This window comes from Dermacentor albipictus, chromosome 3 (assembly GCF_038994185.2).
Source record: "Dermacentor albipictus isolate Rhodes 1998 colony chromosome 3, USDA_Dalb.pri_finalv2, whole genome shotgun sequence".
Lineage (NCBI taxonomy): Eukaryota > Metazoa > Arthropoda > Arachnida > Ixodida > Ixodidae > Dermacentor > Dermacentor albipictus.
In genome coordinates, this window is record NC_091823.1 from 118614090 (window position 1) to 118640895 (window position 26806).

The following is a 26806-nucleotide window of genomic DNA, read 5'->3' on the forward strand; positions in this document are numbered from 1 at the left end:
TTTTTTTAATTTTAAAAGGCGTTTTGATTTGGCAGCGCCATCTCTCAGTCGTACACTTTAGTTCACGAAGCCACCGCTACCCTTATGTTTGTTGACTGTGGAAGGTTCTGCTTTAGGTTCTGTGTTACAGGCGGTCGGTCTTCTGCTGGTTGACGAGTCCTCTGGCAGTCGGTACGGGTTTTGTGCGCGCTATGGAAGTGCCGGGTTCGTTTCGTGATCGAGAGGCCGAGCGCCGAGCGAGAAGGACGGAGCAGCGACGCAAGCAGCGGCAGGTCGAGCGCCAGTCGACCGACCCCGAAATCGTCGCCAGGCGCCAGGCACGAGCTGAACAAGTCCGGCTAAAGGCGCGGGCTTGGCGTGCCCAGGAAACTCTCGAGGAACGTGCTCGGCGGCTTGCGACAATGCGGGTGTACCAGACAAGACGGCATAGCTTAGAAACTCCTCAACAGCGTGAAGCCCGTTTGGAAGCACATCGCATTGTCTTGCGCGAAGCCCGGAAGCGAAAGACCGAACAGAATGCCCGGCTTCACGCGAGCGCCACCAATTCCATCGATAACCCTTTGGGGCACATATGCTCTGTGTGTGATCGTCTCTGTCATCTGCGAGGCATCGTTTCCGTCAACAAGACGTGGGTTCCCGTGCTGGAGCAAATTTTTACCGAGGCCGACGTTACCACTTTCAGCGTTTGCACCACCTGCCAAGGCTCACTACGTAAAGGTGAAGTGCCGTCTTTCTCTACTTCCAACTACGCGCAGTGCACGAAAAGGAAATAGCAAACATACGCTTGCGCGCGGGGCGTACCCAGGAATTTGTTTCGGAGGGGGCCGTAGGGGTTGTATTTGGAAATATTTATCGTGTGTGAATAGAGCGCATCGCTTACATATAATAATTAGAGGGTACTTTTGAATTAGTTGTACCTAAATAAGGAAAAAAAAAGGATTGGTGTGTTCAATTGAAATTCTGGTTAAAGCAAGGAATAAAACTTTGGATTATAATGTCACCGAAGCCGGGGACACATCAGCCTGTTTTTCATGAGCGAAAGCTTCTTTTACCCTGCAATTACCATGCACTGCGCCTATGCATAGTAAAAGCTGTGAGCAAGATAATTTTGCACAGTCAGCAAAATGTGTTTTTCGTTGCAGTTCCGAACACCAGTTGCAAATTCTATGTAGATGAATGCATAGCTAGTCACATTTGTTTCCATCTACATTCTTCCCAGCTACCAACTGCACAGAACGGAACTTCAGAGCCTTCTTCATGAATTTCCGGAACCCTACTCCTAGGAGATCTAAATTCACATAGCAGCCTGTGAGGAGTCGATCGCCTTGTAATTTCCTTTTTTTTTTTTTTGTAGGTGCATGCCTCCTTAATAAAGAGTCAATCTTCTATACCGTTGTACATGGAACATTCCCATCGATAGGCATAAGCATAGCATCAGGCAAGCTCATACCTTACGTCAGGTGGAATGTCATAAAGGGTCTGTTTGATTCGCCTGCACCACTGTGAACCAGTTCACGGCGGTTCACGAGAAGTTCAGAAACTGTGCAGCTCGATTCTGGAGGTGCAGGCCCAGCGAAACACACGAAACGAATGCAAAGGTGCAGAGGCGTTGTAGGCGTTATGCTATGTCAGACTAATGTGCACGGAGTGCGTAAGTTTGATAGGTCCTGAACTGCAGGTATGATCGGTTTCTGGGGCGTAAATACACACCACGGTTGCGTAAACACATCAGACATGCGGAAGCGCGGTTTTAACGCTGCTCGCGCCCGTGTGCTGCATCGTCTGCTGTGCCGCTGCTTTGCACCTGTATGCCTGCACCAAGTCGGCACCGACAGTGGAGCGGGTGCAGCAAAATCATGAAGCAGCCCTGCACCTTTTGAAACGAACGTCGTGGTTCTGCGGGCGCCATTGCTGGCACCTGCAGAACCCACAAACGAATGGCAGGGTGCAGCACCTCGCGAACTGGTTCAAGTGGTGCAGGCGAATCTAACGTACCCAAAGAATCCATACAAAAGCGATCACTTTCCGGCTGTTCTAAAGCTAACGAAATCAGATGAATGCTGCCGAGTTCCTAAATGGAAAGTCTATTCAAGAGACTGGACACGATTTTACGAACTTCCGCAGTTGACCTGGGATGATGTTTGTGCCGTCCGTGTTGATGATGCAGTGGCATACTTAGCTGCATTTTTAATTGATGCCAAATCATTATTTATCAAATCATTATCTTAATGTGGGAATGCACCTCGCTCCTGTTTTCTCATCCCCCCGTTAGCAGCGAGACTGACTGGACAGCCTGGCTCAGGTCCAGGTACGTTGACCGACAGCTTGAACTGGTGGACTGGGCGGAGAAGGCCAAGCAGGCCCAGGGCCTTACTTGAGCCCGATTCCTCAGCCACCTCCCCCGTTCCCCTTTCAATAAAGTTTACCACCACCACCATTAAAGCACATGGGGAAGAGCTACAAACAGCAATATTATTAATTTTGACTCCCTGCATGGAGCAACAGATCAGCTTATGTTGATCTTGTTCGACATCCTATTGTGTATGTTTCCTGGTAGGTTCCTTAGTAAAAGTGAGTGAGAGCCACTAGAATGGTAACTGCTCTTGTCAAAGCACCTGCACTATGCATAATAAGCTGAGCTCAGCCAAATGACTTGGACCATCTTATCAGCGTTCAAAATGTACAGATGGGTGATGCAGGCATGCCCAAAGCCATGACCACTGCAAGGTATTGCTTTTGAAACAAGGTGCATGCTGTGAACAGCTGAGTTGTGAAAACAAAGCATTTTTTTTTTCCACAGGAAGGAATGTCCGAAAGAAAGCTCAGGAGCAGTGTGCAAAGAAAGGCCAAGAATGCGAGGCAAAAGGTTCCACTACAGATGTGAAATCTCAAGACAACTTGTCAAATGAGCAGTGGCACGATGTGGGCACCGTATCACGAGGAGCTGAGCAGGGAACGCCAAGCTGCCATCGACGACTTGTTTCCTTCTGCAGCAGACATCTTCGAACAGTAGACGTTCAGACTGCAACGACACCTTCCTCTCTAACCACCAGAAACACACAGACTGATAGTAAACACAAATGTAAGTTTGCCCAATCTTGCCTGCAGCAGTGATCTGCACTGGTGATCTTAATGCCTTCGTCGTGACCTTTCATGGGTGCCAACCATGGGTCCTTCAGCCATCAAGAAAGATACTACTCTGGCAAGTACCTGTGAAAGCTCTAGTACCAGGATTTCAGCAGCAGAGTCTTACTCCTTGCCTGATTATGGCACACAGACAAAGTTTATGGAACACAAATGTAAGCATAGCTGTTCTCGCTGTCAGTGCTGATCGTAATACTTCTTCACTATGTCTCCTTGCAGATGTTCAAACAGCATCATTTGTAGTGACAAGGGCAATACAAACGTGAGCTCGTCCATCCTCAATGTCTGTGACAGTGAAGATTGTGGACTTATATGTGTGCCCGAGTTGCCAAGTTTTAATGCGACTAGCATTCTTAGGATACTTCATGCACTTCCCCGTATTAATGAATCTGACTGTTTTCCTTTCAGGCCAACTTAGGTCGCTAGATACATGCCACTTTTCAGAGAGCCTCTTTGATGCCAGCTTCACTCGCTTGGAACTAAGATGTGTGCGAGTTCTTGTTGACCATAAGCCAAGAGCTCGCTTCCTAGCACTGGGTATGTGCCACTGGATATGTTTCACTCTTAATAGTAATCATTGTAACATATAAAACATGCACTGTTCACCAATTACACACCCATAAGAAGAGATTGCTAATGCCAATCATCTCCAAAGGATGGATGCACTGCCAGTCTTTAATATCTTAGTGTACTTGTAAATCGACCGCAAGTGTAGCCCCTTTTGCTGTGTTCGTTTTGTATGGTGCCACCTTGACATATGGTAATTAATCAATTAGGTTAGATATTAGTCAATCAAATTAAATGTTAAGTTATGCATATGCTTTTTTCTTCACACACCCATAAAGCAAAACTCACTCAGGTTCACTTATGAAATGTATATTTGGGTTAAGCCTCACTCAGAGTTGCAATCACGAGACCTCGTCGAACTCACTTTCATTCACTTGTGCTTAGTCAGACTAGCAGGTTCACAAACTCGTCCTTATTCAAATTCATGAATCACTAGCTCACTCAGATTTCTGGAATCCTGTGTTCAGACTTGGTACGGCTTGAAGAATCAGAAACTCGTATGGGATTCACAGAATCGGGGGCTTGGATGGCGAGCTCATGGTAACGGTACTTGCTCAAGTACGAGTAAAATGTATATGGTGCAGTCCACTTCCATTCGACCTTGACGGGACTGCGAAATTGAGCGAGTTATGAGGCTGGTGAAATTGAACAAGATGCAGAAAGAACTTCAAAACACGCTGCTGATTCATTTGGCAGTATTTGCCTGATTCTAACATGTCCCCGAATAAGATGCACGCCTGCTTTCTATGTTTCTAAAGTAGAAAACTAATGTAGAGATAACATTAAAGAACATAAAGTGGTAATCTAATGTGGACCTGATTTTTTTAGCAAGAAAAATGGAGTCTAATTTGTTGCACAGGGGCGGCTTATTTCCTAAAGCCAGCTTCGCCGCAATACAGCTGTGTTATGCGGCAAAGTGTACGAACGTTGCGAACGCAGTTTTCGACCAATAGAAAGGAAGCCACACGTTGAAACTGGTAAGTACCATAAGCAGGCATCATGGCTTACTGTTATTGCTTGAAAATCTTCTGAGGGAAGGTCAAAAATGGGTGTCTTCAATGGGCAATGTTGTTTGTGTTCAATGTATTCACTGTGCCCAAACTCTACAGACAGCATACGGATTGCTATTGGAGTCAGCATAGGAGTCAGGTGCATGCATGCTGACTGGCCAAGTTTAAGTTATCCGGCGAAGCCCAAATTTAGGATCGAAATAACGAAAAATTTGGGCCCATAGATATGTATGGGCTTTGGCCAGGGTCTTCAGTCAGGATCAGATTCATAGTAGTTCAATTAACAGAAGTCTGCTGCTTATGTAATGGCATGAAAACCGGTCTGATGCAGGTGCAGCATATTTGTGGGTGTGAGAAGGGTACACATTGTCAAGGGCTCTGAATGTCATATGCACCAAAGTTCTTCATACATAGCTTACACATGTCAGAAACACAGCTTCTTACTGTGCTAGTCCTCAAACGTGGCAGCTAAGATTACACCAGTGGCAGGGTGTTGAACTGAACCATTATTTTTTCCGCCATCTTTGAACCATACGCAAACTTATTGGAACCATTCTGAGCTGGTTAAAGAATACAGTTCAGGTGGCTCTGTGAACCCTCTTCTAGCGCCCGCCAGAGAAGAAATGTTTGACAAAGGCTCAAAACCTCCTGTAGCTGTTCAAATAACTTCAAGTAACCTTAGCTCAGTGGCATATTCTTCTGTTGTATTGTCAAGAAAATATAGGCGGTTTCATTTTTTGTATCACCGTCATTGTATTGTAGGTCTTAACCATTCACAGTACCTCTAACTGCTTCTTTCTTCTTTTAAATCGTGATGTGGTATGAATAAGTTTAGGTAACTTTGTTGCATGTATACTAGCGGCTCCTGTTAGTCATCGTTATGTTGGGTAGCTCTGGCGACTCTCCTGTAGAGCTGTCAAAATAATTTATCTCCTGCTAAGCAACGAGGCAGCTTTGGTAATCGCACATTCACGATGGGCAGTGAGGACATGTTGCATGGCCTGTGGAATTTTGTCTGACAAAGAAACAATACTGTGTATAAGTCGCACCATTGTAAGGAACACAGCAAAGAAAGTCATGGGGGGGAAATGGGACTAACAGTCCTAAAAATACAGTACACACGAACATGCAATATCATATTAAGTTTCACCCCTTTGCAACAGCCCAACTTACATGTATGCATCATTAGAATATGCTTGCAGGCTGAATTGAACATCCTTTATGAAGGCAACACCTCACATAGGCCTGTGCCATTGCCAAACCTAGGCTCTTCAGTAGTGACTGAGACTGACTCTGGTACTTTACGCTCAGCGCTAGCTGAGCGTTCTATTGTTGCTTTCTAATAATGTGTCTTAGTTAACTTTTACCAGAACACACATCATTCTCTGCCAGACATGGCAGTAGTAGGATTTATTTTAAAACGAGATAGCATTTCATTGCCTCCAGCTCTACTGGCTCTGAGTCATGGCAGCTCTGTTCTAGCAATGCTACGTGATTAAGTTTTGTGTATAGCATAAAAAAATGACTACAGTTACTTGTGCTGATTTGCTGTGGTTGACGTGTCTCATAGAACCTGTTTTCATTGTCTCAAGTATCGCAAAAAGAAGGGCAAAGATGACCATAAGTTATAGGGAGGAGGCGGTGCATATCTTCCACCACTTTTTGAGGAAACCATCAACATAGTGGTAGTCACGATCAAAACTTAAGGACTCCTTTTTGTCAAACAACTTGCTCATTACCTTCAGATTTTAGTTGGAAGCACTCGTAGAATTTTGAAAGCACATATTCACATGTCAATACTAATATGGCCCGATTGATTTCTGTAGCCAACTTACTTGAATCCAGGAAGAAAACCTATAGTAAGCCTGACTAAGTTCCCTTCCCCTTACCCACTTCTCCGAATACTAGGCCTAGAGTAAACATTTCTCCGAAGTGGAAACACTGCGTTGAAGAGGAAAGAGAAGATTAGTGGAAAGCCATTATAACTGGTCACGAGATTTAGTTATATACAGCTGTTGCCCAGCGGGTAAACGCCAAGGCACTCAGTGAGCAGAAAAAGAGAAGTCATGCCCCTCCCCCCCCAAAAGCTAGCATGCAACAACCTCCAGCCATGGTCCTTGGGGAATAATCACATTTTCGTGCCAAAAAGAAAGGAAATGGTGTTACACTCACTTGGCTCCTCAAGGCGAGGCAACAGATGCTTACTAAAGAAGTGTTTTGGAGACGATGAGGGAACACATCTCACAAAAAAGGACCAGAACTTGTGCAAAACTGGAAACTTCATCATGGCAGTGCAAAGGCCGACGTTGTGAATACAGCGACACAATTTCTGGCATGCTGACGCATCACAATGAACGCCTTACCCACCCTGCAAGTCCAGACATGGCACCTTGCGACTTCTTTTTGTATCCATAGCAAGAACAGTGTCCTCAGTGACATTGTCCTATTTTGTGTCAATACACAGTCAAGGCATTGCACGTAATTTTCAAGAAGATGATAAAAGTGGCCTCGCGCATGATTTCTAGGCTTGGCAGAGGTGATGGGGCACATTGTATTTCACCTACTGAGGTGTGCTTAGAGTGGGATAAAAATGCGAGTAATTTTCAGGAATTTAGGTTTCAAAGTATCAGTCTCAATCTTTGTTCAACAACCCTCCCTCATTAACAAAACTGTAATTTCAATAAAGCAGCAGTTGCGAGTCAGCGCTTGTCCATTTGTTTCTTCAGCCCATCAGTGTTCAATTTGCACTGCTTTTCACCTTGAAGGTAAACAAACTTTCCGAACTTTCCGCCATAACCTTCATCTGTTAGTCCCTCAGCGTCAACGGGTGAAATTCACGCAAGTATGCAGCAGCTTGCAGGTGCAACTGATAGAATTAAATATGTTTTCAATGCTTTGGGAAACGTGGTCTTTGAAAAAAATTACAGTATGACTGTGCACCTCTGGTCACCGTGTAATATTGAAGACACCAGACATACATTGTCCTGCGTCACATAAGGGTAGAAATAAACTATCTTTCATTCAGATGAATTTGCGGATGAGACTGAAGAATGCTGTTTTCAAGAACTCTTCATTATACCCAATTTTGAACCGTTATGAACTGGTTCGAAACACTATATTTTTGCTCTGCAGCAGAACCTAAACCCAAACTGAACCCAAAATCTTTTCAGTTTAACATTCTAAGCCAGTGTATCATATCCACTGCCTCGTGTAACCTGCTTCAATGTCAAAGTTGAGGTTGGAATGCTGGTGGTGTCTGTGCCAGAACCACCGCCCAAGATGCCGACAAACGCAGCTTCTCACTCTGCTTGTCCTCCAACTTGGTGGTTATGATAATGTCAGTGCAAGCCATACACAAGGTGTTCCTTCTTTTAAATTATTGTTGTTACAATAATTTTTCAAAATCACTTGTGGTATGTAGGCAATTCTACTTCTGGAGCTAGATTACTGTCACAGGTGGACAATACTTGCACAAAAAATCAAAATGAAATTTAATTAAATAACACAGTTTTGCTAGTTAACTTTTAAACTAATTACATTACAGCACATATTACTCTATGAATTGTAGCCAGTGACTTCCACAGTAATGTCCACTTGGAATTAATTCTGAGTTTCAAGATCTGCATCCACAAAGTTCAAGATTAGGGACAAAATGTATTAGTGTTCCAATAATTTTTAGCTTGAATCTATACAATGGCATTTTGTTAAAATGTTTGTGGGACAGTAGTGTATTTTTACTGCAACATTGACAGTGTTTATCTCGGAACTGGTGCTAGCTTTATAATTTGTCGAAAGTGGATATGCCTTGTGAAAGCACCAGCTTCAATCCATGCATTGCAATATGTGTACTAATGTATTTGGCTATAAAGCTTAGTAAGATTTCTTGATCATTTAAATATGCATTTATAGTGTAAGTAATGTATGCCTGCTTGATTAGATTGTGCTGTGTGCCACAGGCAATTTTTCTAAATTCTGTTAACATTACAAAAAAAAATACAGTATACAATTTACTGTTTATATAAGCTGTACTTTTGCATAGAGAGAATTTGATCCAGTGGACAGCAGTCCTTTGTCCACATGACCTAATACACGTTTAGTGATTCCAAGTGGCGCACCTCGACTTGTACCTACAGAGTTATTCACTTGCAATCAAATGAACTCATCCTCGCACATTAAAAATGAATTGGAATAACGTGATTAAGATTAACTTGACTCTCTAAACTTGAACAACCTCTGCTTCATGGGTACTCGCTCAGATTTACTTGGACTCTATGAGGAGTCCAAGTAGATCTTGATCTGAGTCTTGATCTTGAGTCTGAGCAACTCCACTCATGAGCGGGTTTGCCAATTTACCAACACCAGTGCTGTTAGAGCAAAGCTCAGGTGTGACATTTTCCTTGTGTTTTTTTCCGACCTTGTTGGTGATAAACTGCCTGTAATGTTTGCTACAGCATGGTGTTTCAAACTGTATCTGCATATGTATCTGTATATCTGCCAAAGTTCATTGCCATGTGCAGTCCAGCTTCCAAGTGTACGATTCCCATTTTTTAGAGTTTGTCACATAGCATAGAAGCTTTGAAAATGCGCACACGAGAATATTTCTCAAAACTCAAATGTTCCTGCTCTTATGCTAATATGCACATCCATAGCGTAATCCAACTGCATAGGTGCGCGCGCTCAAGAAAACTCTGTGGTTGTGTGCCCGTCAAAAAAACTAAATGTGTGACAAACTGCTAATCTTCATGTTATTGCCAACCAGAGGCAATTAGTTTTCGTGAGTGTCAAAAAAAAAAAGCAGCGGAAACGTATGCATGGCGGCATCCTTCCTATGCGCACCCCTGTGAGCATTAAACAAGCGAGAAACAAGCAGTCGCCCTTTGAGCAATTAGTAATGAGATAGCCATCAGTTTTGCAAGCGCAAGAAGCCGAAACAGCATGCGGAAGAAAACCCAAACCGCCAGCCACCCGCGCGCGCACCAATGCGCGAGCGGTACTAGATAGACACGTGGAAGCAAACTAGCTCTTAAACAAACCGTGCAACGGAAACCGAGAGAGGGAGGCATGTGAAAAAAATTCCCTGCCTGTATTCCCACATAGTGGCAGCACATGACAGAAAAGAAAAAGTTAGGAAATGGGCGTGCTTGTTAAACGTACAGACGGCGCCGTAAATATACAGCATCAACCATTTTTGGACTTGTTCGCAGCGCTGTATATTCGTGTCATTGACCCTGAAAGGGCTAATGCACGTTCTAAATGTCGAACTGGGACAAAAGTTCAATTTTGTTATGTTATGAATTAGTGGTATACGAAGTGTCTCGACTAACACTTGCCAAGCTGTTAAAGAAAGTAAGGAACTGCAGTAATAGAGGATTATGATAATTAAGGTGTTCATTCATCAGTTCTCTTCTCCCATCAGGATAATTCTTGTGCAGTACTATGTGTCTGACTACAGCTTAATTTAAAGCTTTCTAATTTGTTAATTAGGAATGTAACTTCCAATGCTAACATTATTGCATCCTAAAATGTTTCATTAAGCCATTTTCAGTGCACTGTGTCCTGCATGACTATTTTTTCCAAGCTTTCTGCATAGTAATCAAAATATGAAAAGTGCCACAAGATTTTGTGCCCACATGCTGCAACACCATTGGTCCCAAAAGTGATTTCAACAAACTCCACTCATTGTATAACTTGTCAGTTGTCTGGCCATTATGTAGGCTGTGATTGCCATGTAGAACTTGCAGCTTCTTATCATTCGAAGCAAACATCAACATTACATGCTTGCAAATTCAGCAGGTTGCTGAGTTAGACAATCAGTAGAGTTAATTTCTTCAAATCACTTTTGGTACTAAATGTGATGTTTTATGACATAATAACAGCTTACCCACTAGGTAACACCGTTAATTCAAAAATTAAAAGCTTATTCGTTAGTCTTCCCGAATTAGTAAATAATCGGTACACATAACTTGTACTGTACGTAAAAGAGTACTGATGGCTGAACACTGTCTGTCTATATAGCACCAGTTCTTTTTTTAAACTTGGCTAATGTTAGTTGGGACTCTATATTACTACCAAAGCAATCTTGGTAAAGCAGCATGGCTGGTAATTGTTCAGTTTTCGTAATGACTGCCTTTAGGTGCTGTAAGATTTGGCAGTCGTAGTCGTAGGGATGAACTTGACTCTTCGACGGGACTTAGGCGAGCAGGATTTATTTACATTATTTACAGTTGAACATGGCATACATTCATACAGTCTATGCCTGACTCCCAAATGGAGCCGGCAGGACAAAGCATACAGCAAATGAGCACACAGCTCACGAGTACATTTCGAGCACGACAACGAGCCCACTCTAGCAGCCGACAATCGCTGCTTATAAGCACTTGGTCCCCCCTTGATTCCAAGGGGACGGAAACTTTTGTCCAGTCATTGTAAACAGGCCGTCTCTCTCCGGGATGGGTTACACACACACAGGTGAAATGGTCCGGAGCCGACGTCAGAGGGGCTTTGTAGAACTCCGAGCCGTTCCGAGTAGCGTGTCCGGGTAGCACATTGTCTTGCGTCTTGGTGGGCGCACGGGAAGGAGCCTACGACGACGTTCCCGCTGCAACTCCCCCACCTGTAGCAGATCAGGTCCGCGTTGGGGAGTTGGGTAACAATAGTTGGCCGGCCGAACTCATTCGGCGCCTTTACGTTCCAGAGCTGCCTTTCTCCTTGGTCGGCAGACTGTGACGAATCCTGGGGCCCCCGTACCGCAAAGCATCTTTTTGCCAAGGCGGTGCATGGTCGGTTAGCGTCGCGTTCTCCGAAGGGCACCACCACCCTGGATTGATCGACGCAGCTGCAGCGGGCTGAAATAGCTGCAGGCTGATCCTAACTGTGCACTTAGTGAGTAGAAGACGTGGTGCAAATCGTCTCTGAAATTTTCAGCACACCACCTATACTCTGTTTCAGTAGTTTGCTACAGCACTGGAAGCTTGTCCTGTATTTGCTGTGACACCGAAATATTTTGAGATACTGAGAAGGAAAGTTTCGGAGATGGCGGAAGCTGAGGATTCCGAAGGAGCACTTGGCCAGTGTGTCATGCAGGATGGTGGCACCATCTCGTCATCCCCCTTGTAGACTCCACTTTTACACGGTGTGCTCGCTGACATTTGTAACTGCAGCCATTTTCTTAATTAGGAGTCGTGTACGTTTACCCCGCTTCTTCTGCACTGTTCAAAGCATGTTCAATGGCCACTTATTCATTCCTTTAGTGTAAAGGAGCAGCTTGGAACGATGCCACACAAGCAAGTCTGGGGACGCCATTTTTCGATGGATTAAGCACTACCCAGGAGGGAATGCTCTGCGCTGTTGTGGCTGTGTGGACTGCACATATGAATTTATCCACTGTCAAAGCAGTTATTTGCTTGTATTTTTAAGTACAAATTAATGTGTATGTGGCCACATTGCATCAATGTTGTTCTTTGCCCATTTTCATTTGAACAAGTGGACAACTCTTACTTTTAGTGTCGTGAACCTCAATAAGTATTTCATTAAAAACGTGGGCAAGGTTGCAAAATAAATTAGCCTGCAGAGAAGCTTCCATGTGAATACCTGCTAACAAGACCTCTTGTAGAGCCCATTTAGTCCAAAGCCTTCCGAACTGTGGCACTACATTTTGCTGCACAAGAATCTGCACTCACAAGTCACTTAGCCTTGGCTCTGCAGCAAGATACTACTGAAACAGAGTATAATCTTGAAGGTCATGCCAAAGAGCCATGCTCAATGTTCTGGGTTCTGCATTAGGCGAGCACTAATGGTAGCATCTTTTTTTTTCAGTTCTAATGTCGCATCCACTCATACTTCAAACATGTAATTTTTCACAGAGGCAATATTTTATCTGCACTATCTAAAACTGGGCTTTCTACTTGTGCAAAATTTCATTGCAGTTGGCCTTTTAAGCCCCAGTATCTTCCTTGAAATAGAGTTCCTGTAGCCTGTTTCACTTAAAGTGCAATCTCCCTTGCTTGCAGTTGTAGGTTATCACTTGCAGCGACTTCACTCGCCAACATCAACCACAAGAAAGCATGTTAATATACCCTTCATGGGACCACCTGCAGTATTGGCATCCTGTTGCACTCACACGCAAGGCACAAACAGATGCTGCCGGATAGCGGCACCCAATCCAGCTGACTGACCAACATAAAAGGTATGGTCAAGTCCAAACTTTCACAGCCCCAATTGTTTGTACCAGTTTGTAAAACGTAGAAATTGGGTGAAGTACGAGAGACACTGTGCACTTGTCTTGCTCCATAGCACCTAAAGGGCTTCGCATCATTTGCAGGTGTCTCAATGGCTCCGCAGAGTGGGGCTCACAGCATACACAGTGATGGCACTCCTCCAAATCCCAGGCTGCTGCAAATGAAAGCCTGGAAACCTTCCTCAGCGGCACTGGGATACACCAGTACATCATGTTCTGTGGGCCGTGATGATGCGACCGAACACAGAGCCTGCCAGCACAGCAGCACCACAAAGAACTTCTTATGCATCATGACCATCTTCTTTCCTTATATCTTTCTTTTAAATCCTGCTCCCATTCACCTAATACTCTCTCCATTCTTGTATTTTGACTGCAGGATTGTTAAGCAGCAAGGCAGTTCCAGTGCCTACAACACTTTTTCTCCCACCAGTGTGCCTTTTTCTTTGTTTGCCTGATGCATCAGCTCAAATATGTGGCCACTTACATGCCTGCCAACTCTCGAATGTTTTTAATAAAGTTTGCTAATGTAGTTGCATCAAGTTTTACAAGGAACTCATTCTATTCTTGCAAAAGTTTGAAACGTGTTGAAAGAGTGGGAGGACTAGTAAGTCAAGATTGCCTGCAAAAAAAAAAAAAATGTTGGATGGTGCCTGTGCTGCCTTATGGGAACACCATATGCCCGAGAGGTGCTTGCTTTCAAGATTGTGATACAGACAAGTTCCCAAAGCCGGCCAAGTCGCCCACAGCAAGTTGCTGAATAGTCACTATAGTCTAAAAACTGTGTTGTCAATCTCTGCTGTTCCAAATTTGCTGCAGCTTGTGTGCTGCGTATAAAGGGGAGCAATTGTTAATCAAGAGTGTATATGTATCCTACAAAAGGCTTGTGCTTAGAGCAAACCTATTTAAAAAATGTGTGCACCATCCATTGTCGTATCTGAGATATTTACGAATTAAAACTTCACATGCACCTATTACTCATTAACTGCTATACTGCAAACAGAGCACTGTAAAGCAAGAGCGATTCACTCGTAAGAGAAAAATTCTGCAAAGATTTACTCGCAGTGCAAAAAACATTGACGTTTACAGAAGCATTTTAAGCGCACGTGAGTGTGGACTTTCACTTCACCCAAAGGGATGAAAAGGCAAATACAAAGTCAATGTGGACTGTTTAAATCATCATCAGCCTGGTTAGGCCCACTGCAGGGCAAAGGCCTCTCCCATACTTCTCCAACTACCCCGGTCATGTGCTAATTGTGGCCATGTTGTCCCTGCAAACTTCTTAATCTCATCCGCCCACCTAACTTTCTGCCACCCTCTGCTACGCTTTCCTTCCCTTGGAATCCATTCCGTAACTCTTAATGACCATCGGTTATCTTCCCTCCTCATTACGTGTCCTGCCCATGTCCATTTCTTTTTCTTGATTTCAACTAAGATATCATTAACTTGCGTTTGTTCCCTCACCCAATCTGCTCTTTTCTTATCCCTCAACGTTACACCTATCATTTTTCTTTCCATAGCTCGTTGTGTCGTCCTCAATTTAAGTAGAACCCTTTTCGTAAGCCTCCAGGTTTCTGCCCCATACGTGAGTAAGACACAGCTGTTAACTGTGAGACTGGTTAAATACCATTCCAGAAACGTTGCAATGCTTGTTTTGTGCCAAAGATATACTTAGTTTACAAAGTTGCATCTGAAGGGACCGAATGCCTTTTTTTGAAATTCAAATCTCCTTGGTTTATGCAATAAGTGGTTGAGTACTACAGGCAGAATTTAACTGAGGGGTGCTTTTTTCATTGGGTAATTACTTGAATTTCCTGGGGGAGTCTTCAATCGTGTCCTGCATTCGCCTCACTTTCTTCATTATTAGGGCTCTGTTCATGATAATATTGACACCTTAGAGATTCTTGAGCACTTTAGCGTGACCTAATATTGCCTTAACTGTCCCTTTAAGCGTCAACCTTCAAACACAAACTGGTTCTGTCTGACCAAATTGTACCTTTTCTCGGACAAACTCGCCCAGTTTGCACACACTTTTGCTTGCTTGCCAGAAATGAGCTGCATCTGTAAGCAGGACTGCGGATCAAACGGTTGGGCTTGAACACTTGATTTTATTATGCCTTTTACATTATCTTCCTTATCACATGTTTGGGCAAAATCAATTTAACATTTACATAGTCTCACGGGATGCCTCCATTTCCAAGCAAGTGGCATCAATATATTATGATACATTGTCATTATAATAGGCATTACATGTACAGTTGAGCCTTGTTGCAGCGAAGCTGCATCTCGCTTGCACGTAAATATCTTCGTTATGTCCAATATTATAATGTTTTCGCTGCAGGCTGATATTGGTGAAGAACGTTTTAGATTACCTTTGTTACAACCGTAAGTGATCATATTAAGGTTTGACTAATATTATGAGGGCCCATGAAGGAGGAGTTTGTAAACTTTCTGGCTTACCAAGCCTCTTATCACTCCAGGAGAAGCTGTTTTTGTATAGAACAAGCATAACTTAGTTTTACCTTTGAGTGCCTTTAAAGGGCCCCTCACCAGGCACCATAGAAAATTTTGGCTCGATGCTGTGTGTCCTCTAGGAAGCGTTCTGCCGCAAAAATTTTTCAAATTGGCTCATTAATAACAGAGATGGAAATATTTCAGTGCTGCAAACCTATGATTTCAGAAGGTGAGCTCCACTGCATAGCAAGACACTCTCCACTCGCCCCGTCTAGCCTCCACAAGCGAAATTCCTTCCCTGTGTTCTGCCATACCAGTCCTCGAGGATCGCGTGACGCATACGTCACGGGCCCCACCTTCATTTCTTTTTCTCCTTACTTTTTTGTGGCGCTGCACACTTCCGCTGACAGCGTTGCATGCGAGCTGTTATGTCTTGTTTCGCGCAGCGCACAATTTTGCGCGCTGTGCACAAGGATATGACTAGTGGTACAATTCAGTGCTCCACGAATACTGAGGCAGAACAAGCGGATCGCAGAGCATGATCACACGCTGGAACACGGTAGAAAATGGCAGTTTTGATACCTGCGCACGTGGCTGCACAACCGTGGAAACAAGCAGACAAAGTGGAAGTGCATCTCTCTTGCTATGGTGCGAAGTAAAACAAAAAAACACGCAGACATTCTGTTTGTGTGTTTTAGTTCTCTAAACTTCAATTCGTCAATTCAAGCAACAGATCACACAAATAACAGATGTTGCCTTGAATAATTCTCAAAGACTTGTCGACATGAGCAACGTCACACTGCGGACACGAGTACGTAGGCACAGGGACACGACTACGTCACCGTCCTGCTTCGAGCATGGTCGCCGCGAAGGAAAGGGAAAATGGCGTTCGGATTGAAATTTCAGACCTTAACATGGCGCGTAGCGATGCAATTCTTTGCATTAGCACGCATTGTATGCTCTGCGATTGTCAGCTCAAAATGGCCAGACCTGTTGAGGGGCACTTTAAAGTGCTGTGTTTATATATAATCCTCAGAGGGCGCCACAGGCTTTGCAATACGCATACGAGTATGGTCTCCATGCCTGCATCACATACTAAATAGCTGCATTCAGTCGTGGAAAAATCAATTCACAATAAACAGTGCCATTTTCATATCCTTTGTATTGACAACTAGAACATAAAGAAGCACAACACTGAATAATGGTCACTGTCAAGGTGAGCACACTGTCTCGAAGAAGTTGTAAAGCCATAGCAGTTTCACTTGCTGCAGCCATTAGTGCCAAGTAACACGCACATGCCACGCACAGCTTCCGAGAATGTCCAAAACACAACACCTGGCAGCCGTTCACTCACTTCAGGGATTGCCATCACAACTTCCATGCTTACAGCGCACATGAGTGAAATAAGTACACCACGTGGCAAACATGCGGGAGCACACAGCACAGTATGGCGTACCCTTCTTGTGACAGCGCATGTGACTTGCAGCCGCCGAACTCTTGGCAAATGTGGCTGAACAAACGTTGCACTTGTATGGCCGTTCACCAGCGTGCCGGCGAACGTGGACTTGCAAAGTGCGTTTGTCGGCAAATGAGATGGAACACGAATCACATTTGTAAGTCCTTTCATTCAAGTGGCACCGTTGAATGTGTGAGAGGAGATCCTTCCCGTTGATGAATGCTGATTTACAGATGTTGCACATGAACTGCTTCACATCCACATGCCGCAGCACATGCCTCATGGCCAAAGAGTGGCTGCCGTCGAGGGTGTACTCGCAGAATGGACATGTTCTTGGCATTTTCTCGACATGAGTAGCGAGATGGGCCCGCGTTGCACTCCAGTCTGCACAAGGTTGCGAACACAGGCTGCAATAATATGGCTTCGGCCACGAGCACGTCTGTACATGGCAGGTCAAGCCACTTAAATCGTGAAATTGAAGAAAACAACATCCACAGGCGTAGGTGACAATTGCTGACCCTGCCACGACGACGATAGGAGAGTGTCCGTCTTTGCTCCGAGATGCATGGAAAATATGGTCAGCTGCAGTGGCAGGTTTAGCATCTTGTTGCATTTCACTGGTAGAACTCTTTGAATTCCTTGGGGCTAGAGATTCCACTGAAACAGATGAGAAAAGTTACTTTATTATGGTGCAAAGGTAGTTTCAATGTGAAGGAGTACACCTTTGGTTCCGAGAATTGAAGGCTATGGTACAATGCGTCATTAACTGACACTAATATGCATGCGTAAAAAAAAAAGGAGCCTACCAGAATGCACCAACATCCCACGGAAGGACAAGTTAAGGGCGATCATGGGTCTTGGAGACAAAAAGGTCACAAATTAATTTGTCATTTGTGTTGTTTGTCTAATCCCCATATCATGGTGCACGCACCTGCTGGCAAAAAACTAGCTCAATATGATATGTCTGAGTAAGAAAGCACTTTATTTCTCCTGTGAAATCCTGTTTTGCCAATGAAAGTACTGAACTGACCCATATTGTGTTGCCCGCCATTCTCAAAGCATCTATCATAGCCAGGCCATCTCGGTCTTGTTAAAGAGCATCTTTGCAGCTTGCTTTCCTGCTTTCAATGCTGCTTCAGAAGAAAACTACTTGGTTTTGTAGCATATCATTTTTGCAGTCATGATTTTTTTTTCATTTTTCTAGAAAAATGTTAGCGAAGTCTGAAATGTTGGGAGCAGTACTGTGTTTCTGCTACTCATTCAATCCTACTAACTTCATTGATAAATTTTATGATATCGTGTTTTGGGGCACTGCTACATTTTGAAATCTCGTAGAAATCGCCAATAAAATTTCATTTTTTCAAAGTTGCAAATTCAAAACTTCAGCTAATACACAGATAGACAAGTTGATGTGCAGACTTGCACTTTTTGAACATTTTTACACTTTGAACATGAATATTTTTGCATTTTGCTCTATTGAAATGCAACCACTGCAGCCAGGAATCAAACCCGCGAACTTTTGCTCAGCAGAAGAATGCCACCATGGCGACTGAATTGCAAGGAAGGCCACCACAAAAGTCATCTTGGATTGCTGCCCTGCTTTCTTTGCATATTGAAATACGTGGTGGAGACATTCTCGGCAGGTGCGTAATTTAGCAAGACTGACAACTGACTAGTTTGTGGTGGTTCATCTTGACATTGTTCTTTGTCATGGTACGGTACAACAGAATTTTGGCAGATGTGTGTGAGTACATGCATGTGCATGTTCACTTTCAAATAAATGCACATATCTACAAATGAAGTGACGTGCCGTCTTCCTTCAGTCTCCTATCTTGCATGTGGTGCATACTTCCACTTAATGTGTACAATTTGTTCTGAATAGGCCCAGAATAGATACTGTATTTAAATGCATAATGGTGCACCTTTTTTTGGCGACGGCTGTTCCACCAGCAAAGGAGTAATATGGTAGTCAGTTGGATCTTCCCACTGCGTAGACCTGGAGACCCCCCATTGAAGTACTCCTGCCTGAGTTGACTTGGACATGCCCACAGTAAAGAACCACGTGGACTTGACAGCGACCACAGCCTTCAGGTTGCACTGTGAATCGGCATCCGCGTGCATCACCATGGCGGCCAGCAAGTACTGATTTGTGCCCGCTGCTAGGAGGAGGCTGCTCCTTGTCTGTCAAAAAAAAAACAAATAAATAAATAAATAAATAAAAAAATAAGGATATGGGCAAGTATGCAGCAATATAGTAAAGTACAGCTGCCAGATGAGCAGGACAACACAGTTACGAGGCACAGAAACACAACAACAATATTCATGTGCTTGTGATGATTTTCTAAGAATCCTGGGAGGCCTTAACATGCAATCCAGACAGCAAGAATCAACGAGAACTCATCAGCCCAGCTCTCGCTGCCACTGAGTCCTTTGGGATCCCGACTGACGGATAGAGGCGCTGCAGAGGAAGACCACCTTCTGTGGTGTTGAGTGGTGGAAATAAATGTTATTTCTCTCTCTTCTACCACTGAAACTGCACCTAAAGGGGTTTCTTAGAAAGAAAACACAGCAGTCAAAGAAAAAGACACACGAAACCTAACATCATTCTTTTCAAGTTTTTTCCCTCCCCCCTACTAATTTTTTTGTCAACTGCTAGACATTTCACTTACCAATATGTGGCCAATAGGGCCACCACCTTTGCTGAGAAAAAAGCAGGAACCGGAGAGGGAAGTGTTCTTTCCCCCGATAAGTAATGTATGCAATTAAAATTCAAACAAAACGAAAAGAAGTGGCCATACCCCGCCCCGATGGAAGCTTTCCGCAAATGAAAATTATTCAAAATTCGGTACACCTTTCAGAGTAAAAATAAGGAAAAAAAATACGCAGATCCAACAGACAACTTGGAATCTATGCGAAGCGAACCTTTCACAAAGCGTTTAATCAAATGCCAAAAGTTTGCCTTCATTCATGCGTCTTTGGCGTAAAAGAAACCGGCATGCACGCATGTGCCCTCAAGCACTCGCGCTATGTTATGCGACACTACACAGTGATAATCTCAGAGCTGTTGGTATCGGCATGATGGGAGTATAGGTGCAATTGTGGTTTAACGCTTCAAGCATCGAGCTGCTCTAGTGCACTCAAACAAAATTACACGCTTTGTGTTGTATCTTGCCACACAACAATAAACATAATCTGTCTTGTCTGCATTTCCTTTCTTTAATGCTGCGAGCCCTGTATTTCCCAGTAACGAACGGCATGTGCATTATCAGCAAGACATAGCATTCCCGACAGGAAAGTAGCGGGCGCGGCATTTTCAAGAAAGGAAACGCAAGCAAGGCAGATGACAATTACTGTTGTCTGGAAGATATACACCCCAAAGGGTGTACCTTTGTTAAGAGTGTGGGGGGCCGAGGTTCGATCTCACCATCGGGCACGTAATTCAATTCTTTTTTTAAGTGTGAGCTACTCGGCAAGAGAGCAGCAGCGCTCACAGTCGGGAAAGTCCGCCTGAATTCACAAAGAAAGCTTCACTTTATAAAAAGACCAGCAGGTGGTAAAGCAAACAGGATGCTCTGTGTCGTTTCCTTAATCTAGAATTGTGTGTCTGGGGGTGGAGAACAAACAATGTGCGGCTATATTGCTCAGGTGGCCAAAACTGGTTGTGCCAGCTGATGAAATAAGTGGCAGCAACGGTGGCTGCCAGGAATGTGTCGGAGAGAAACAGTTGTGCTTGAACTTGTAGGAGAAAGCTCAGAAGAGAAAAGCGAAAGGAAGGACTGCTCAGTCTTGCAATTTTGGACTACACGACAGTTAAAGGAATTGGAAATAAATCTGCTTGTGCCAATTCAGTTGTTTGCTATGTATAAATGCCTAACACTGCAGTTGCAGTGCATGTGCCGATTTAAGGAAAACTGACAAATCACGTGCCGGTAAAGAAAGAGCCAGTGGCAACTAGTGGCCAATCACCCTCTTGAGTATGTGCCATGTTTGAAGGAATCAATATTAACAGAACAGTTCTAATCCTAAAACATCTGAAGGTCAGACAGCAGTATAAGTGGCGCTCATTTCTCCCGATGCTAGAAACCCATATTTTCATGTTGGGAATTTATACAATCAGCAATGCTTCAGACATGTTTCTTGCAACAGTTTTATCATTCCTAGACAAATTTGAGGAAATCTTTCATAATCTTAGACAGGTCTGCCATGCACGGGTTTGGGAACGACACCTCACGACTACAGCAGAGAAGCAGCTCAGAAGCATCTAGCCTTTCGGCTGCTGTTTTATTTTTTTTGTGACGCATCTTTCACCTTTTAGCAGGCACTCTGCAATAGTTTCCAGTCTCAACTAAGGGGCCTTTTAAATAAAGAGATTAGCTGACTGGTGGTAGGATCTCAACTAGGGTCACCAGCGCAACTACCCAAGAGGTCACAGACTTGGCAAAAAAATAACGAACTTGCCTTACTCCTGCCCATGCATAAGCTAGTGCTTTGAAACAGTTGCCGCATGCGCCATATCACATAGCACAATTTTCTACCTACCCTCGTCACGCTAATTTTCCCCATCCTTCACTGGGGCAGTTCGCCCTTTGATACACCATGTGACACTGCACCACATTAGCACATGAGGCTGTAACATTCCATTGTTGCTGTACAATAACTCAGTTACCATGCACTGGTCGTTACTATGCCATCCATATCATGGAAACTGAAAATGATCTTAGACAGCTAGGTATCTGCAAAACGCTTCCCATCACATTTTTCCCTTTCTTTTATTTCTATTGGTAGCGTAGAGCTCCTGCATGCCAGCCTCGTATTTTCATCATAAACTCCAACTAGTCAAAATTTCTTCATCTTTCAGAATCGCAAGGCCTTTCATCACTTCTTTGCACCAGCCTCCATTGTCATGCTGGAAGGTCACGAGATCACTCTTCGTGGCTTCTTTGAGCGTTCCATTTGCCGCACCACAGCCATGCTGCTCGTACCTCCGGAGTTCTGTGAAGGCACCGCCTCGTTTCCCTCAGCTTGTCGGGCCTTGTGTGCTGGGATGTCTGCGGAACTCAGTATGTTCTTTGGCGGAGTCACCGAAGGAATGACCTCTCTGAAGCGCATCCGGTTGCATCACGTCATCATGCGAGTTCGCACTTCAGTCATGGCAATTCCTGCAAAAGGGCTCATATGCGCAGCTCCACATCTGCATAGAGAACATCGATACGACTCCAATCAATAGGGTGTAAACTGGTCGCAGCATGCGATCCGGTGCTGAACAGCTCTGCAAACACTGAAATCGCTGTCAAATCGTGCTGGTCCAAAGACCAGCACGATTGAGCACAGGTGCCTAGGGTGTGCTTGAAATCCTTGAATACTCGCGTCTGAGCTACAGTTGCTTGATTAATTTCAACAGGAATGAGGGACAACTGAATGGCAACAAGTACTACTTAGCGCAGTGGTGTGATTTCTCTGGTAGACCCTGTGTCCACTCGTGGCTGTTGTCGCATTGGCAACCGCAACGTCAAGGGTGTTCGCTTGCAAACCGGGAGAAGTTGCTACACGAGAAGTGTGAGCAGTCCAGGCGTTGCATTACACAAGGGCCCGGTGGCACATGAATGGCATTCAGTGGCAAAACACCTTATACAAGAAGGTGAAGCCATGGTGCCAGTTGTCTTGAGCACTAAAGCCTACAGGGTTTTATTGAGCACTGATACAATCTTGACCAAGTGAGGTGGGTCTTCACTGCAAGAATCAGAAGACGGCAACGAAGGCGGGAATCGTGATAAAAAAATTTATTTACTTCATTGGCTTCTCAGTTTCAGTTTCATTTCAGTTTCTAACTATGGGACCTCCTTCTGTATATACTTATCATGTAATTATCACCATTTTTGTCACGAATAAAACTAATTCTGATTGGTACACGGTTGCGACTCTATCCGTGTCATGAGCAGTTTTGCCTAACACGGGGGCCAGGACGGCTTTATCTAAATAACGCCTCGCGGTCTTGTGGTAGTCTATGTCTCCTCGGGAAACTTCGGGAACTTGTAGAAGTGTCAGTGCCAGGCACGTACCCAGGATTTTTTTTCGGGGGGGGCCCACCACCTCCATCATCATCATCATCATCATCATCATGTTTTATGTCCACTGCAGGACGAAGGCCTCTCCCTGCGATCTCCATTTACCCCTGTCCTGTGCAAACCGATTCCAACTTGCGCCCGCGAATTTCCTAATTTCATCTTTCCACTTAGCGTTTTGTCGTCCTCGATTGCGTTTTCCTTCTCTTGGTACCCATTCTGTAACCCTAATGGTCCAACGGTTATCTAACCGGCGCATTACATGACCTGCCCAGCTACATTTTGTCATCTTGATGTCAATTAGAATATCGTCTATACCCGTTCGCTCTCTGATCCAAACCGCTCTCTTTCTCTCTCTTAACGTTATGCCTAGCAATCTTTGTTTGATCGCTCTTTGCACGGTCCTTTACTCATTCTCAAGTATCTGCCCCATATGTCAGCACTGGCAAAATGCCCTGATTGCACACCTTACTTTTCAATAATAATGGTAAGCTTCCAGTCAGGAGCTGGCAATGTCTGCCGTATGCGATCCAAACTATTTTTATTCTTCTGTGAATGTCCTTCTCATGATCATGGTTACCTGTGAATAATTGACCTAGGTAAACGTACTCCTTCACAGTCTAGTGGCCGACTGGCGATCCTGATTTCTTGTTCCTTTGCCCGGCTATTTATCATTATCGTCATCTTCTGCATAATAATATTCAACCCCACTCTTACACTCTCTCTGTTAAGGTCTCCAATCATTTGTTGTAACTCGTCTGCATTGTTGTTGAATAGAACAATGTCATCGGCAAACCGAAGGTTGCTGAGATATTTGCCGTTGATCTTTACTACTAAGCCTTCCCAGTTTAATAGCTTGACTTCTTCTAAGCACGCAGTGAATAGCCTTGGAGAAATTGTGTCTCCCTGTCTGACCCATTTCCCTATAGGTCTCTCCCTGCTTTTCTTGTGCAGAATTAAGGTAGCTGTAGAACCTCTGTATATATTCTTACGCGAAGGACGAGCTAGTAAGACGAGAAACTATTTACAGATTATATTTACAACAACGGTTGCAGCGCTGACCGGTTGGATTCACAGCGCGAGCCCAGTTCGTTCTTCCTCCTCTTTTCTGGAGTGATGGCGCCCACGCATCTCGTTCAAACATACAAATACCACACACATGTAGCAATATTTTTCAAGCTTTTTACGTAAGCGTTCTGTAGTCCTTGATTACGTAGTGCCTCTAGACTGCTGGTATCTCTACTGAATGAAATGCATTTTCCTAATCTATATAAGCCACATAGAGAGGCTTATTGTACTCTGCAGATTTCGCGATAACCTGATCGATGACATGGACGTGATCCATTGTAAGGTATCTCTTCCTGAAGCCAGCCTGTTCCCTTGGTTGACAAAATCCAGTGTTGCCCTTATTATATTGGAGATTATTTTGGTAAATATCTTATATAATACTGGGAGCAAGCTAATGGTCCTATAATTTTTCTATTTTTTACCGTCTCCTTTTTTGTGGATTAGTAAAATGTCTGCATTCTTCCAGTTTTCTGGGACCCTTGCAGTCGATATACACTTCGTATAAAGAGCCGCCAGTTTTCTAAGCATTATGTCTCCTCCATCTTTGATTAAATGGACTGTTGTTCCTCCTCCCGCTCTTCATCGTTTCATGTCTTGCAGCACCCTTCTGACCTCATCGCTCGTTATAGGAGAGTTTCTGTAACCTGTTCATTACTGTTTCTAAGTGAGGTATCGTGACTCCTCTGGGTACTGTATACAGGTCAGCTTAGAATCTTTCCGCTGCTTTTACTGTATCTTCGAGATTGCTTATGGTATTATCCGTCTTATCTTTTAGTGCATACATCATGGTTTGTCCTATGCCGGGTTTCTTTTTTACTGATTTCAGGCTGCGTTCATTTTTTTACGGCTTCTTCAGTCTTTCACATGTTATAGTTTGGAATATCAGTTATTTTAGCCTTGTGGATCAGTTTTGACAGTTCCGCGAATTGCGTAACGCTGTGCGGCCGCCAGTCCCATACAACCGCGTAGAGCGCAGGACTCTGCGATTCTAGACGTACTGCGCTCACCGAGAAAGGTTAGAAAAACACCCACATAAGCACAGCAGAGATGTGGCTACGTGTGGCGGTTCGACCGATAACTATAGAAGCGTCATTCAAAGCAAGTAATTATTCTCCACTTCCAGCGGCGTTTTCTCTACTTCCTTTTTAAATAAAACGATGTTGATCCATAAATATTCTCATAAACAACGGTTAACATTTTTATTATTCGCTTTCTTGCAGTTTGATTGTTGCGTTGGCTCTCTCCCTTAGTAGATCGCTTAATTTCTCAACTCCTTGCGATTTTTATTTCCGGTTTCCAATTTTGCACGAGAAGTACTATACAATTAAGAAAAAACAGACGAGGTAACTGGCGACAGTCATCTTGCTTATCGGTTTAAGGGTTATTGGGTTATTGCAGGGTTTCATGATGGACGCTCTTTCACATCATTTTATTTCCCACCTTTTCTAACCCGTATCACGTGTATATGGTTCCGAGCATCTGCCAGCGTCGCGGCGAGCCGTAACTCAAGGAAATAATGAAGCAAAGGGAAACGTTAAACGCAATTGGTGTTTTCTCCGGCCGCAACTCGTTCCATGAGAGTACAGACCAGCTGAGTAACAGCCGCATCCCTCTCCTGGTCCCAGGATCAGCCTAAACAAAAAGGTTGAACTAACAAAAGCAACAGCTATGCGCGTGACGGTTGAATAGATGGTGACAACTGAGCGCATCTCGAGTTAATCGCGTGGGTGCGGAAGCTATGAGAAAACTGTACTTCACATTACAAGAAATGCCGATAACTACCGCCATCTAAAAGGAGTGAAAAAGGCAGCATAAGGCTGACCGAGGAACAGGTGCCAATGTGTGAGGAGTGGTGGCGTGGGTGGGGAGAGGGGGGGGGGGGGTATGCCACTTGATTTCGGGGGGGGCCCGGGCCCCCCCGGGCCCCCCCCTGGGTACGTGCCTGGTCAGTGCCTTTGTCAGTTCCTGAAGTCATTGACTACTTCCTCTTCGTGTCTTCTCCTTTGGGTCCTCCCCTTTGTGTCTGCTCGGGCCGTAGAGGGGTGACGCTTTTTCGAGGAAGAGGGCAATTATATCGATATGGGAGGCACACTGGAATGTTTCCCACACTTAAGAGGTCAATCATACAGCACTGTTGTGTCCCACCATCAGTTATTCGCGAGTTTTGGTAACACATGAATACAAGCGCTGTCCTTGAAGCTAAACATTTCGACAGAATTGCTTGTCTGGTTGGGAAATTTATTAGCACTTTCAGACTGACCCTAACCAAATAAGTGAATTTTATTTGCTCGACGTTTCAGAGCCTACTCAACTCCTTCATCAGTGGGTAAGATAAACCGCGTGAAGGGTAGCCTACCCTCCGTGCATATCCACGGCCTTGGCGACATGACGAAAAGAAGAAAAGGACGCCCAGCCAGGTAGATTCCCGCTCGAGGTCACCAACCCCAAAACGTCTGCGCTCGCCCGTAACTCCCCCCTCATCCTCTGAACGGCACTCTCGCGGGTCAAGCTCCCCCAGACCCGGTCATCATCCCAGCCGACCAGCACCGATGCAGCCATGTCACCCTTCCGCTTCCCCCTCTTCCCGTCTGTGACGTGTCTCCCCACCTTCCGTACTCTCCCCTCCTTTTTTACAAAAGACCCTTTAAAAGCTGCACACCGCCACTCCCGAAGAATAACCCCTGAATAAGGAGCCGAATAGGCTCCGAAACGTCGCGCTAATAAATTTCACTTATTTGGTTGGGGTCAGTCTGAAAGTCCTAAGCACTGTCATCAAAACACTGCACACCTGTCTTCTGCAGCTAACTGGGAA

The 26806-nt window shown here is 44.4% G+C and overlaps 2 protein-coding genes across 18 annotated transcripts in view; one reads left to right on the forward strand and one right to left on the reverse strand.

The window, feature by feature from the left end:
* The first annotated feature begins 66 nt into the window (after positions 1-66).
* Positions 67-13492, forward strand: LOC135915588 (uncharacterized). Of its 5 annotated transcripts, XM_070535987.1 has the most exons (9): positions 67-717; positions 2801-3080; positions 3154-3299; positions 3364-3406; positions 3553-3681; positions 4571-4688; positions 11416-11603; positions 12731-12906; positions 13042-13492. In XM_070535987.1, the coding sequence occupies exons 1-5, from the start codon at positions 192-194 to the stop codon at positions 3560-3562; spliced, it is 1005 nt and encodes a 334-aa protein (XP_070392088.1). In that variant the 5' UTR covers positions 67-191; the 3' UTR covers positions 3563-3681; positions 4571-4688; positions 11416-11603; positions 12731-12906; positions 13042-13492. The 5 variants fall into 5 exon arrangements, with proteins under 5 accessions (XP_070392088.1, XP_070392087.1, XP_070392090.1 ...); XM_070535986.1 differs by lacking the exon at positions 4571-4688; XM_070535990.1 differs by lacking the exon at positions 4571-4688 and having other exon boundaries at positions 68-717; positions 2801-3082; positions 3180-3299.
* Positions 13493-16550: 3058 nt separating this feature from the next.
* LOC135914190 (gastrula zinc finger protein XlCGF52.1-like) overlaps positions 16551-26806 on the reverse strand; it is a 200387-nt gene continuing 190131 nt past the window's right edge. For 12 of the 13 annotated variants that reach the window (XM_070535977.1, XM_070535983.1, XM_070535976.1 and 9 more), the window contains 2 exons: positions 18787-19045; positions 16551-17521 (listed from right to left, as the gene is read on the reverse strand). In XM_070535977.1, coding sequence (XP_070392078.1) covers positions 16764-17521; positions 18787-19045 — 1017 coding nt within the window. In that variant the 3' untranslated portion in view covers positions 16551-16763. Of the gene's footprint in view, positions 17522-18786; positions 19046-21846; positions 22056-26806 lie in introns of all 13 variants that reach the window. The other variant, XR_011512877.1, reaches the window with a different exon arrangement.

Excerpts from the sequence above, each read along its gene's own strand:
- LOC135915588 (XM_070535987.1), top strand. The coding sequence starts at position 192 with ATGGAAGTGCCGGGTTCGTTTCGTGATCGAGAGGCCGAGCGCCGAGCG. Across the intron at positions 3,081-3,153 it reads CAGACTGATAGTAAACACAA|ATGGGTGCCAACCATGGGTC; the intron begins ATGTAAGTTTGC and ends TCGTGACCTTTC. Across the intron at positions 3,300-3,363 it reads AAAGTTTATGGAACACAAAT|ATGTTCAAACAGCATCATTT; the intron begins GTAAGCATAGCT and ends GTCTCCTTGCAG.